General features: G+C 32.3%; 2 protein-coding genes across 2 annotated transcripts; both read left to right on the top strand.

Annotated features, from left to right (window-relative positions):
- Window positions 1–1,727: 1,727 nt before the first annotated feature.
- On the top strand, window positions 1,728–2,663 carry LOC105995479 (olfactory receptor 8H1-like). Its single transcript, XM_013029194.1, has one exon. The coding sequence runs from the start codon at window positions 1,728–1,730 to the stop codon at window positions 2,661–2,663; it is 936 nt and encodes a 311-aa protein (XP_012884648.1).
- Window positions 2,664–8,558: 5,895 nt separating this feature from the next.
- On the top strand, window positions 8,559–9,506 carry LOC105995471 (olfactory receptor 8H1-like). Its single transcript, XM_013029188.1, has one exon. It carries the CDS (start codon window positions 8,559–8,561, stop codon window positions 9,504–9,506), a length of 948 nt encoding a protein of 315 aa, XP_012884642.1.
- The last annotated feature ends 5,809 nt before the right edge of the window (window positions 9,507–15,315 follow it).

Genomic DNA, 15,315 nt, shown 5'->3' with positions numbered 1-15,315 from the left:
TATTCATGGAATCACGATATTTCTAGCAAGGTTGGATGAATATTCACAGATCACTACATACTATAGTGTATAAATCAAATCAACAGTCATTATTACTCAGTTATCTCAATGTTTGTTGAGATAGCCTTTGACAAAATTCAAACTTCATTGATAATTTACAATTAAAAGAGATACAAAGACTGATCACACTTTGAGTTCCTTATGAGATGTGGTAATCATCATATCTATATTGATGAATATTAGTTTTATTTTTGGGAAATCATGCAGAAGAATAATTTGTGTCAGATGATTCGACATTCATAAAACATAGTACAGTGACACAAAATATCATCCTGAGCTATCCTTGGTCTTAAAGTTACTTGATTGTAACATACTTTGACGCTCTATTCCTAGTCTCCAAGACTAGAAACATTCTCCGTCTATCTGTCTTTTAAAATAGCACTGCCTTCTAAAGTTCATTTGCAATATATGTAATATTTAAGGATAGCTTCTTTACTCATACCAATAAATTGTTTCTTTAAATATTACAAAATGAACACAATTTCTTAAGGGGCATGGGTTCCATACATATTTGCAGAAAAATATATTGTATGTTCACTCGATAAAAGATTCACAAGAATCTTTTCCTTATTCTTACTGTGTTCAGTTTTGACAATCCCCTATTGGCCTCCTTATCTTGGAAAAATAATCTTTAATTACAATTTTAAGGTGCTATTATCTAATTCATTTATAGTTAGCACTTCTCAAATATGACATTAAAATTACAATATATCAAAAGAGCTCAATGGTCTTCTTCTTTATTGTGGAGCTCCTAAGTGAAAAGCTCATGCAGATTTAGCATTTGAAAATTTGTCCTTGAAAATGTGCCAAGTAACCTTCCATGGAATTGGTTACTGTGGATGACAACAGTATTGCATAATACCACAACCATTAAATATGGCACCCTGTGTATATCAGCCTGAGAGTGGACGCACACACTGCTCCTACAGTAGCTCCTTGGGATTCTTTAGAGATATGCCTTTCTGGAAAACTTCTTTTGAGAAACTGCATGAAAGTATTTTGAGTTTTAATTTATTTCACAACAAAAATAACTAAATGCAATGGAAGTGTAAAAATTACAGGAAAGGAAACAAATGTTATACTATAGCAATGTTTAGTAACTTGTAAGAATGCGATGTTTGAAACAGAGAATTAGAAAATCTGGGCTCACAATTTTAGAAATTTTCTTCTGACCAACTGTTATTCAGAGTAAGTATCCTTAAGATGTTAGATTTACTTGAAGATAGACACTGAGATGCAAAATTCGAGAATAAATATTGGTGTAACATTGACCGAGAAGCATTATACTCATAAAATGACTCATGAAATTGATCCCTTTAGTAAAAATACATAGTAACAATAACAATAATAATAAAGGCAAAAAATGGAACTGATTTAAAATAGTAACATTTGTGCTTTAGCATTTTGTATTGATTAAATATTTCCATAAAGCCTTTAGCAAATTGGAGGATGGTATGGAGATAGATTTAACATATCTAAATGTAATTTTATACCATTATTTAGAATTCATGACTAAATTTATGTCATAATATGTAACTTTATGATTAATGATGGCACAACCTAGGGTGCTGAAAAAATCTTGGACATTTCATATAAAGGCAATTCATTTGGGAATCACTTGAGCTAAGGATGCCCCCTCATTTCTCAACAGTATCCATCAGCACACTATGAGAAGCTGGAACAACACAAAGGTGCCCTACTTCATCCTTATGGGACTTACAGATTCTGCAGAGATGCAGCTGGCCCTCTCTGTGCTGTTTCTCCTGATTTACATGATTACTGTGTTGGGAAACCTAGGCATGATCATGTTAATTTGTCTGGATCACCAGCTTCACACCCCCATGTATTTTTTTCTCACTCACCTCTCTTTCATTGACCTCAGCTACTCAAGTGTCATCACACCTAAAACTCTGGCAAACTTACTGACTTCTACCAAGAGGATTTCCTTCCTGGGCTGTTTCACACAGTTGTATCTTTTTTTCTTGTTTGGTGGTTCTGAAATTTCTCTCCTCTCTGCAATGGCCTATGATCGCTATGTGGCTATCTGCAATCCTCTACAATATCCTGTTATAATGTCAGCAAAACTCTGCTGTGCCCTTGTTGCTGGCACTTACATGATTGGCTTTTTGGATTCTTCTTTCAATGTGCTGTCTATAGCCAGACTGACTTTCTGCAATTCCAATGTGATTCTACACTTTTTCTGTGATGTATTTCCAATTTTAGCTCTGTCTTGCCATGATACATACACCACTCAAATTGTATTATACATTTGTGGTAGTTCTACCCTGATACTGTCCCTTATAACAATGTCGTGGTCCTATGTGTCCATTTTGTCAAGTATTCTGAAAATTAAGTCCACTTCAGGAAAGCAGAAAGCCTTCTCCACCTGTGCCTCCCACCTGCTGGGGGTCACCATTTTTTATGGCACAACAGCTTTTACTTATTTAAAACCAAGGAATTCCTACTCCCTGGGCAAGGATCAAGTGGCTTCTGTGTTTTACACAATTGTGATCCCCATGCTCAACCCACTGATTTATAGTCTTAGGAACAAGGAAGTGAAGAATGCTTTCTTTCGAGTCATGCAGAAGATAGGGGGATCCTGACAACTAAAATAACTATGATTTGAAATGTATAAATTTTTCATTTGCTGTTTTATTTGTTTAAGATTGCCTTGGATTTTCTAAAAAAATAGAAACTCATAGTTACTTTCATAGCAAAATCTATTTTGTTTATCTAAGGATGTTTTTACCTTTCTGTGTATATGTTGTTTGAGATCCCTATTGCAATTTAAATTTTAATTTAAATTCATATAATATGATAAGACAATAAATAAATAAATAATTGAATATATATATATATATATTTGCCAGTATGTGTGTGATCCTGTGTCATATGCATGTATAGATGATCAAAATGTTTAAAGTGTGATGCATACAGTACTTAGAATTCTTAGTGTAACCTCAGTTTTTCCCTGGCTAACACCTGTAATATGTACTCCCATGGATGAGATCAGAGGACTGCTATTTCAAGCCAGCATTTAAGTAAAAATCGATGAGTTGTCACTCCAAAGAAATTTTCCTGAATGTAAAAGCCAAGAAGCAGGGAGCATTATAACCTGAGTTTAAGCCCCAATAAACTTAAGAAAATTAAAAATAAATTAATGTGATCTTAAGGAAATATCTATGTAGTGTAAGGATTTTAGGTGTAAGAATTTTTTCTTAAATTGTTTTGTGCTATACTGAGGAGTTCTTGCTTCATAAGTAATGAGCATATTTCTTTTTGTACAGTGTCAGCTCCTCCCCCCATTCTCAATTTCCTCCCCACAAGTGCATAACTCACATTCAACATAATATCCACTGAGTACCACGGTTCCGTTTGTTCACCCTTTAACCTCGGATTCTGCTCCCCTCTTGACTTCCTCAAAAGACATTCTCCAGAACAAACAAGAAAAAAACAGCAACAGAACAAAAGACATAAAAGCAACAAGAATCATCACCATCTCTACCTGGACTTGTGTAATTCTTTCTTCTTTTTCAAATTTTATTTTTATTGTGAAAATAACGTACAGAGGGGCTACAATTACCTGAGCAAGGTAATGAGTACATGTCTTATCAAGCATTGTTGCCTCCTCCTCTGTTTCCCCTTCTCATCCCTTCCATCAACCCTCCCCCCCCCCCGTTCCTCCCCCACCCCCTGCCCACCAAAGTTGTAAAGTTCGTTTTTCGACATAATGTTGCAATGGATCCAACTGTATCTGTATTTCAACAATGTGTTTTTCCCTTCCCCTCCACAAATTATACCAACATCAAATACAGTGAAAGCAGGGGCTATACTGTGGGGGAGGGACATACAAAGCAACAAAGAAATCATCTTATAAATATGTTAGAAACAATTACATGAAAGAAAAAAAACATTTGAATTCTTATTTTGGGGTTCATTTCACCTAACATCAACTTATCTGACTGTTTCTGCTTGACTCAGACATATACTAGATATTGCAAATAGGGAAACCATGGGACCTATGTTTCTTTGGGCTTGGCTTACTTCACTTAATAGAATTTTTTCCAAGTCTTTCCATTTCCTAACAAATGGGTCATTGTCATTCTTTCTGATGGAGGCATAGAATTCCATTGTGTATACATTTTCTTGATACATTCATCTACTGAGGGGCATCTGGGTTGGTTCTATATCTTAGCTATGGTAAATAATGCTGCAATAAACATAGTTGTGCTGGTAGCTTTAGTATGGTCTTGTTTGTGATCATGTGGGTAAATGCCCCAAAGTGGGATTGCTGGGTCATAGGGGAACTCCATGTGGATTGTTATATCATAATGTACTCTATGCATAACTCAATTTTAAGGAATTTTATTATGAAGAAACATACATATGCGCATTAACAGTTCCAGACGCCAGTCTTGTCTTAATAAGTGATGATTTCAGAGTTAATAAATGACTGAAAATTTAGTCATTTATTCATCTATATAAAATAAAGCCCTATTTTCTCTATATGTGATCTGAAAAGCACTGGAATGAATATGATCTCAGTAAACAGGCAATAGTAACACTCATTTTGTCAACTTTTAGACTGAGATTTAGTGAGGTTTCCGTTTTGAAATATTCTTTCAGTAACATCTTTTCTGTGGGCATGTGGTAAACTTTTGAAGGCCACGTATTCAGTGTCATATCAAGTATGCTTCATTGCATTAACCCATTTCCTCGGGTTAATGGAATACACTTTAAATATCAATTCTTGAAATAAGTGTTTGTTTTGCCCTTGTAATATTTTTAAATAGAGATATAAAACATGTTTTTAAAAATAAGCCTTAGAGTTTGTAGCATGTTATAAGATCTGGTTTAATTTAAAACTGTTATTTCCTTAATTTTCAATTTTTGCTACATACTTTAGATTTGCATTTTTTCATTTTTCTCTGAAATTAAAAATAAGCTTTTAAAAGTATAATTCCTTTTCCTGTATTTTGTTGTTTTAAAGTCTATAACAAGTACAAATTACACAAATTGGTTAAATTCAGCCATTATCATTTTGTGAAGTAAATACAAAGATAAGGTCTAAAATATTTTAATAAAATTTTATTTGATGTTTTTCCGAGTGTGAATATAATGATGCACTTGCTACAAAATGTATCACTCACTACCTCACTACCAAAAAAAGAAAATTAATAAAATGAATATATCAACTTGTCTATTTTAGCAGTTCATTATTGAATATATTCTTTTAATTTCAAAACTCAAGTTCTTTACTAAATCATTCAATATTCATTATATTCTGCTCCCTTGTTGATAAATTTCAAAATTTTTCTTTGACGTATATCAATGTCTTTTGAAAGAATTTTCACTCAATGTTGCTTTCCTCACTACACTCTGTAGACTATGTATTTGCTGGCATTCCTATATATTTGTATGAAGTTGAGAATAATAGTGATTAAGCATTTTTCATTTTCTGAAATTTTCTTTTGAGTTGTCATCGGTAATGAAATACTTTACATATGATTTTTTACAAATATTTGCAAATAACTACAAAAATACATTAAATTGGCTTATTTCTAGCAATGTAGGATTAGCATTCACAGATCAATATATACAATATAGCATATTTATCCTGAAAGTTGTAGAGATATCTTTTAACAAAACTCAAACTTCAATCATGATTTAAAATAGAAAGAGATACAGAACTTCTGATCACACTTTGACTCAAATAAATTTTTTGGCCATCATCAGCATATATATGATTAATGAATATCAATATTTTTGTTAGGGATACCTTAAAAATGACTTTTTATAAAAGCTGTAGATGAACATGGTCTCGGTAAACAGGCAATGTAACACTGATTTGGTGATTTTGTTGGACGGGAATACCATATGTTTCCCTGTTGAAATCAACTTTGTGTAGGCATCTGGTAATCATTTGAGGACCATGTATCTAGAAACATATCAAGTCTGCTTCATCGCATAACCTGTTCTCTTAAATTTGTAACATATTTTAAAAATAACTTTTGAATTAAATGTTTGATTTGCCATTTTTGGAATTGCAAATAGAGATTTAAAGCCAATATTTAATTAAAAACTTTAGGTTTTGTGGCATCCAATAAATTCCAGTTTAGTTAAACAATAAATTTTCCTTGATTTTCAGCTTTTATCTGTATCTTTTGGAATCGCTATTTTCATTTTTTTCTCTAATATTAAAATATATTTTTTACAAGTAGAGTTCCTTTTCCTATTTTTCTTGTTTTAAAATTTATAACAATTACAAATCATTTTCCTATTTTTCTTGTTTTAAGATTCAAAACACAAATTACACAGATTTTAAATAAAGCCATTATAATTTTATAAAGTAACTAGAAAACTAAGGTCTAAGATGTTTATATATATATATATATATATATATATATATATATATATATATAAAAAGTAGAACTGAATTTTTTCTTAATGCCTTGTGAGTATAACTATAGACTTACTACAAACTGAATTGCTTCATTCACACTACACACTGCCAATAAATTTTAAAAAATTAATAAAGTACAAAACCTCAATTTGTCTATTTTAGCAGTTAATTATTTAAGATTTTTATAATTTCAAGTTCTTTATTAAATATTTCAGTATATACTATATTGAGCTACTTTCTTAATGTATTTGGAAATTTTCCTTCATCAGTTGAAAGATTTTTCACTCAATATTATTTTCCTTACTATGCTATATACAATATATTTTATCATTACAATATATTTATGTTCGATGTTGAGAATAATATTTACTAAGCATTTATCTTTTTCTGGAATATTCTTTGATTGCTTGTTGGTAATAATATAATTTACCAATTGGTATATTCATGGAATCACGATATTTCTAACAAGCTTGGATGAATATTCACAGATCACTACATACTATAGTGTATAAATCAAATCAACAATCATTATTACTCAATCATCTCAATGGTTATGGAGAAAGCCTTTGATCAAATTCAACTTTATTTATATTTAAATTTAAAATAGATCCAAAGCCTATGATCACACTTTGATTTCCTTAGGATAAAACAATCTAAGAAGCTCTGTGGCCATCATTACATCTATAAGGTTGATGAATATTAGTTGGGAAATAGTGCAGAAGATTAATTTGTGTCAGGTGACTCGACATGCACCAACCATAATCAGGTGACACAGGAAATCATCCTGAGCTATGCGTGGTCTTAAAGTTACTTGCTTGTCACATACTTTGATGCTGGATTTCTGGTCTCCATGACTAGAAACATTCTCTGTCTTCTAAAACAGCACTGCCTTCCAAAAGTTCATTGGTATCTATGTAATACTTAAGGATCGCTTCATACTAAGAACAATAAATTATCTCAAAATACTAGGAAAAGACCACACTTTCTTAGGGGAATAGTTTGCATACATATTTGAAGAAAAATTAATTTTATGATCACTCCATGAAAGATTCACAGGAATTTTTCCTTATTCTTCAACTATTTCAGTGTTATTATCTAACTCATTATTAATTAGCACTTAGCAAAAAGTGACATTATAAAAGCAATGCATCAAAAGAGATAAGCTGATTTTCCTCTTTATTGTGGAGCTCCTATGTGAAAAACTCATGCAGATTTGGCACTTGAAAATTTGTCCTTGAAAAGGTGCCAAGTAACTTTCCTTGGAACTGCTTGCTGTGGATGACAAAGCATTGCTTAACAACAGAACCCATTAAATATGGCACCCTGGACCCATCAGGCAGGGAGTAGAAGCACACACTGCTCTTATAGTAGCTTTTTGGGATCCTTTAGAAATATATTTTTTTGGACACTTCTTTTGAACGGTTTCTGAGTCTTAATTTATTTCACAACAAATATAAATAAATGTAATTGAAGTATAAAAACTACAGGAAAGAAAACAAATGTTATACTACAGAAATGTTTACAGTAATGAGATGTTTTAAATGGAGAATTAGAAAATTTTGGCTTACAATTTTGGAAGAAGTTTTCTTCAGACCAGCTCTTGTTCAGAGTAAGTATTCTTAAGATGTTAAACTTACTTGAAGATAGACACAGGAAATTGGAGAAAAATATAGGGGTAACATTGACCAAGAAGCATTATACTCATAATCTGACTTATGGAACCCTAACCCCTTAGCACAAATACATAGCAACAATAAAAATAATAATAAAGCCATAAAAACTTATGTAATTAAAAAATAGTAATATGTAGGCTTTATCATTTTGTATTGCTTAAATATTTCTATCAAGGCTATAGCAAATTAGAAGATGAAGTGCAGAAAGTTAATTTTAGCTTTAACATATTTAAATGTAATTTTATATCATTATTTAGACATCATGACTAAATTTATGTCATAATACATAATTTTATGATTATTGATGGCACAACCTAGGGTGCTGAAAAAAATCTAGGACCTTTCATATGAAGTCAGTTCATCTGGGAATCACTTGAGCTAAGGATCCCCCCTCCTTTCTCAGCAGTGTCCATCAGCACACTATGAGAAGCTGGAACAATACAAAGGTGCCCTACTTCATCCTTATGGGACTCACAGATTCTGCAGAGATGCAGCTGGCCCTCTCTGTGCTGCTTCTCCTGATTTACATGATTACTGTGTTGGGAAACCTAGGCATGATCATGATGATTTGTCTAGATCTCCAGCTTCACACCCCCATGTATTTTTTTCTCATTCACCTCTCCTTCATTGACCTCAGCTACTCAAGTGTCATCACACCTAAAACTCTGACAGATTTACTGACTTCTACCAAGACTATTTCCTTCCTGGGCTGTTTCACACAGTTGTACCTTTTTGTCTTGTTTGGTGGTGCTGAATGTTTTCTCCTCTCTGCAATGGCCTATGATCGCTATGTGGCTATCTGCAATCCTCTACAGTACCCTGTTATAATGTCCTCAAGACTCTGCTGGGCCCTCATTGCTGGATCTTACACGGTTGGCTTTGTGGATTGTTCTTTCACTGTGCTCTCTATAGTCAGGTTGCCTTTTTGCAATTCCAATGTAATTCATCACTTTTTCTGTGATGTATTTCCAATTTTAGCTCTGTCCTGCCATGATACATACATCACTCAATTTGTAGTATACATTTGTGGTGGTTTTACCCTGGTCCTCTCCCTTATCACAATATTCTGGTCCTATGTGTCCATTTTATCAACTATTCTGAAAATTAAGTCCACTTCAGGAAAACAGAAAGCCTTTTCCACCTGTGCCTCCCACCTGCTGGGGGTCACCATTTTTTATGGCACAACAACATTTACTTATTTAAAACCCAGGAAGTCCTACTCCCTTGGAAAGGATCAGGTGGCTTCTGTGTTTTACACGATTGTGATCCCCATGCTCAACCCACTGATTTATAGTCTTAGGAACAAGGAAGTGAAGAATGCTTTCTTTCGAGTCATGCAGAAGAGAGGGGAATCCTGTCAACTAAAATAACTATGATTTGAAATGTGTAAGTTTTTCATTTGCTGACTTGCTTAAGATTTCCTAGTTTTTCTCAAAAAAATTGAAATTCAATGATACTTTCTTAGTGAAATCTATTTTGTTTATCTGAACAAATTTTTACCTTTCTGTGTATACGTTGTTAGTATTGCCATTGCAATTATAACTCATATAGTATGTGATAAGAGTATATGTATATGCATATGCATTTGTCAGTGTGTGTGTGTTTCTGGGTCATATACATCTATAGATTATCAGAATGCTTAAAGTGTGGTGTATACAATACTTAGAATTCTTAGTGTAACCTCAATTTTTCCCTGGCGCCATGGCTAACACCTGTAATATATACTCCTATGGCTGTTTATCAGAGGATTGCCATTTCAAGCCAGTGTTTGAAGACAAATCTATGAGACATCTTTCCGAAGAAATTTTCTTGAGTGTAAAGGTCAAGAAGGAAGGAGCTTAAGCCCCAGTACCAAAGTAATTTAAAGAAAATAAAAATTAAAAATACAATCTTAACTGAAACATCTGTGTAATATAAGGACTTTATTGTTATTATTAATGTGTTATACAGAGGACTTCCAGTTTCATAAGTCAGGTAATGAGCATATTTCTTTTGTATAGTGTCAGCTCCTCCCCTTCTCTCTGTTACCTCCCCACAAGTGCATAACTCATTTTCAACTTAATGTCCACTGAGTACCATGGTTCCATTTGTTCCCCCTTATCCCTCGACTTCTACACCCCTCTTGACTTCCTCAGAAGGCATTGTAAATAACAAACAAGAAAACCACAACAACAACACAAAACACAAAAGAAGCATCAAGAATCATCACCATCTCTACATGGACTTGTGTAGTTTTTAATATTATGTCACAATGTATTCTATGCATACTATAATTTTAAGGAATGCTATTAAGAAGAAACATATATATGCACATTAATAGTTCCAAATGCTAGTCTTGTCTTAATAAGTAATGATTTCATAGCTGCAATAACAGTTAACAAATGACTGAAAATTTAGTCATTTATTCAGCTATGTAAGATAAAGCCCTATTTTCTCTATATGTGATCTGAAAAGCTCTGGGAATGAATATGATCTCACTAAACAGGCAAATATAGCACTCATTTTGTCAACTTTTTGATTGATATTTAGTTAGATTTCCATTTGAAATATTCTTTCAGTAACATCTTCTCTGTGGGCATGTGGTAAACATTTGAGGACCATGTATTCAGTGTCATATCAAGTATGCTTCATTGCATTAACCCATTTCCCCGGTTAATGGAATACACTTTAAATATCAATTGTTGAAATAAGTGTTTGCTTTGCCCTTGTAATATTTGTAAATAGAGATATGAAGCAAATACTAAAAAAAACTTAGGTTTGTAGCATCTCATAAGATCTAGTTTAGTTGAATACTGGTATTTCCCTAATTTTCAATTTTTCACTACATATTTTAGAGTTGCATTTTTCATTATTCTCTGATATTAAAGGTTATTTTTAAAGTAAAAGTCCTTTTTCTAAATATTTTTTGTTTTTAAGTTGATAACAAGTACAAATTACACAGATTGTTTAATTCCAACCATTATTTTTTGAGGTAACTACAAAGATAAGGCCTAAAATATTTTAATAAAAATTTTATTTGTGTGTTTTTCTAAATGCAATTGTAGTCTGAATAGAACGAAGCACTTGCTACCAAATGAATGCCTTTGTTCAAATTCTTTACTGCAAAAAGAAAAGTAAATTAATAAATTGAACAATTCAACTTGTCTATTTTAGCAGTTCATTATTGAACAGATTCTTTTAATTTCAAAACTCAAGTTCTTTACTAAATCTTTCAATATTCATTATATTCTGCTACCTTGTTGATAAATTTCAAAAATTTTCTTTGACATATATCAATGTCTTTTGAAAGAATATTCACTCAATGTTGCTTTCCTCACTACACTTTATACAGTATGTATTTGCTGGCTTTCATATATATTTTTGTATGAAGTTGAGAATAATAGTGATTAATCATTTTTCAGTCTCTGAAATTTTCCTTTGAGTTATCATTGGTAATGAAATACTTTACATATGATTTTATTTTTTAAAAAATATTTGCAAATAACTTTACAAAAATTCTCTAAATTGGCTTATTTCTAGAAATGTAGGATTGTCATTCACAGATCAATAAATACAATATAGCATATTTATCCTGAAAGTTGTGGAGATAACTTTTAACAAAATTAAAACCTCAATCATGATTTAAAGTAGAGATACAGAACCTCTGATCACACTTTGACTTCCTTATGATAAAATACTCAAATGAAATTTTTGGCTATCATCACCATATATATAGTTGATGATTATTAATATTATTGTTTGGGATGCCTTAAAAATGATGCTCTTTTTAATAAAAGGTGTAGATGAACATGGTCTCAGTAAAGAGGCAAATGTAACACTGATTTTGTGATGTTGTTGGACCGAGATATTGTATATTTCCCTGTTGAAATGGACCTTCTGTGGGCATCTCGTAAACATTTGAGGACCATATATCCAGTAACATATCAAATCTGTTTCATCGCCTGACCATGTTCTCTCAATTTTGTAATATTCTTTAAAAAATAAATTTTGAATTAAGTGTTTGATTTGCCATTGTTGTAATTGTAAATAAAGATATAAAGCCAATATTTACTTTAAAAATGTAGGTTTTATCCATCCAATAAGCTTGCTTACTTAAACAAGAAAATTTCCTTGATTTTCACTTTTTATCTGTATATTTTGGAATTGCTGTTTTAATTTTTCTAGATATTAAAGGATATTTTTTAAAGTAGAGTTCCATTTCCTATTTCTCTTGTTTTGAAATTTCTAACAATTACAAATCCTTTTCCTATTTTTATTAAGATTTAAAACACTTACAAATTACAAATAGTTTAAATAAAACCATTATAATTTTATAAAGTAACTACAAAATTAAGCCTAAAATGTCTTATTAAATATATAACTTTGTTTTTTTCTTAATGCCTTGTGAGTATAACTCTATACTTACTACAAAATAAATTGCTTCATTCAAACTATACATTGCCAAAAAAATAATAAAGTGTTAAACCTCAATTTGTCTTATTTAGCAGTGAATTATTTAAGATTCTTATAATTTAAAGTTTTTATTAAATATTTCAGTATTTAGTACATTCTCCTACTTTCTTAATGTATTTCAAAATTTTCATCATTTGAAAGATTTTTCACTCAGTATTGATTTCCTCAATATGATACATACATTTTTATATCATTACAATATATTTATGTTCAATGTTGAGAATAATATTGACTAAGCATTTATCATTTTCTGAAATTTTCTGTGTTGTTGATAACAGAATGATTTACCAATTGCTATATTCATGGAATCACGCCATTTCTAGCAAGGTTGGATAAATATTCCCAGAACACTACGTAATATAGTATATAAATCATTTCAACGATCATTATTACTCAGTTATTTCAATCGTTATGGAGAAAGCCTTTGACAAAATTCAAATTTCATTTATAACATACAATTAACATATATACAAAGCCTTTGATCACACTTTAATTTCCTTATGATAAAATAATGTAAGAAGCACTTTGGCTATCATCACATCTATAAGGTTGATGAATATTAGTCTTACTGTTGGGAAATTGTCAGAATAATAATTTGTTTCAGGTGATTCAACATTCACCAATCATACTCAGGTGACACAGAAAATCACCCTGAGCTATCCTGGGTCTTTTTTTTGGCGGGGGCTGGGGGTCCAGTCATGGGGCCTTGAGTCACAGCACCACTTCCTGCTTTTTTCTTTCTGCTTTTGTGGTGCTGAGGAATTGAACCCAGGGCCTCAGGCATGCAAGGCAAGCGCTCTATCACTGAGCCACCTTCCCAGCCCCTATCCTTGGTCTTAAAGTTACTTGCTTAGCACATATTTTGATGCTGGATTTTTATTCTCCAAGACTAGAAACATTCCCTGTCTTCTAAATAGCACTACCTTCTAAAAGTTCATTGGATATCTATGTAATACTTAAGGATAGCTTCATATTCACAGCAATAAATAATCTCTTAAAATATTAGGAAATGAGCCCACTTCCTTAAGGGAATAGTTGCCATACATATTTGAAGAAAAATTAATTTTATGATCACTCAATGCAAGATTCACAAGAATTATTTTCCTTATGATTACTATATTCATTTTTGAGAATTCCCCTATTTGCCTCCTCATCTCCGCAAAATAATCCTCAATTAATTCAGGTGTTATTATCAAATCTATTATTAGTTAAAACTAAACAAAAATGGCATTTTAAAAGCAATGCATCAAAGGAGTTCAGGGGAACATCCTCTTTGTCGTGGAGCTCCTACATGAAAATCCCATGCAGATTTAGCACTTGAAAATTAGTCCTTGAAAATGTGCCAAGTAACTTTCCTGGAACTGCGTGCTGTGGATGACAAAGAATTGCTTAACAACAGTACCCATTAAATATGGCACCCTGGACCCATCAGGCAGGGATTAGAAGCACACACTGCTCTTACAGTAGCTACTTGGGATCCTTTAGAGATATACTTTTCTGGAAAACTTCTTTTGAACAGCTTGATGAAAGGTCTTTTAGTCTTAATTTATTTCACAACAAAAATAAATAAATGTAAATGAAGTATAAAAAGTACAGGAAAGAAAACAATTGTTATACTGCAGCAATGTTACATTAACGAGATGTTTTAAACAGAGAATTAGAAAATTTTGGCTTACCATTTTGGAAGAAGTTTCTTCGGACCAACTCTTGTTCAGAGTAAGTATTCTTAAGATGTTAAACTTACTTGAAGATAGACATTGGAAATTCGAGAAAAAATATGGGGGTAACATTGACCAAGAAGCAGTATACTCATAATCAGACTTATGGAATTCTAACCCTTTAATACAAATACATAGCAACAATAACAATACTAATAAAGCCATACAGCCATACAAACTTACCTGACTGAAAAATAGTAATATGTAGGCTTTAGCATTTTGTATTTCTTAAATATTTATATCAATACTATAGCAAATTAGAAGATGATGTGGAGAAAGTTAATTTTAGTTTTAACATACCTAAATGTAATTTTATATCATTATTTAGAATTCATGATTGAATATATGTCACATACATACCTTTCTGATTATTGATGGTACAACCTAGGGTACTAAAAATATCCAAGATCTTTCATATAAAGGCAATTCATTTGGGAATCACTTGAGCTAAGGATCCCCCCTCCTTTCTCAGCAGTGTCCATCAGCACACTATGAGAAGCTGGAACAACACAAAGGCGCCCTACTTCATCCTTATGGGACTCACAGATTCTGCAGAGATGCAGCTGGCCCTCTCTGTGCTGCTTCTCCTGATTTACCTGATTACTGTGTTGGGAAACCTAGGTATGATCATGTTAATTTGTCTGGATCACCAGCTTCACACCCCCATGTATTTTTTTCTCATTCACCTCTCCTTCATTGACCTGAACTACTCAAGTGTGATCACACCTAAAACTCTAACAGATTTGCTAACTTCTACCAAGACTATTTCCTTCCTGGGCTGTTTCACACAATTGTATCTTTTTGTCTTGTTTGGTGGTTCTGAAATTTCTGTCCTCTCTGCAATGGCCTATGATCGCTGTGTGGCTATCTGCAATCCTCTACAGTACCCTGTTATTATGTCCTCAAGACTCTGCTGGGCCCTCCTTGCTGGCTCTTACACGGTTGGTTTTGTGGATTGTTCTTTCACTGTGCTCTCTATAGTCAGGTTGCCTTTTTGCAATTCCAATGT

Source organism: Dipodomys ordii, unplaced genomic scaffold (genome assembly GCF_000151885.1).
Source record: "Dipodomys ordii isolate 6190 unplaced genomic scaffold, Dord_2.0 Scaffold117, whole genome shotgun sequence".
Taxonomy (NCBI): Eukaryota; Metazoa; Chordata; class Mammalia; order Rodentia; family Heteromyidae; genus Dipodomys; species Dipodomys ordii.
The sequence above is the reverse complement of the archived record's forward strand: the minus strand, read 5'-3'. Positions and strand labels throughout refer to the sequence as shown.

Excerpts from the sequence above, each read along its gene's own strand:
- LOC105995479 (XM_013029194.1), top strand. The coding sequence starts at position 1,728 with ATGAGAAGCTGGAACAACACAAAGGTGCCCTACTTCATCCTTATGGGA.
- LOC105995471 (XM_013029188.1), top strand. The coding sequence starts at position 8,559 with ATGAGAAGCTGGAACAATACAAAGGTGCCCTACTTCATCCTTATGGGA.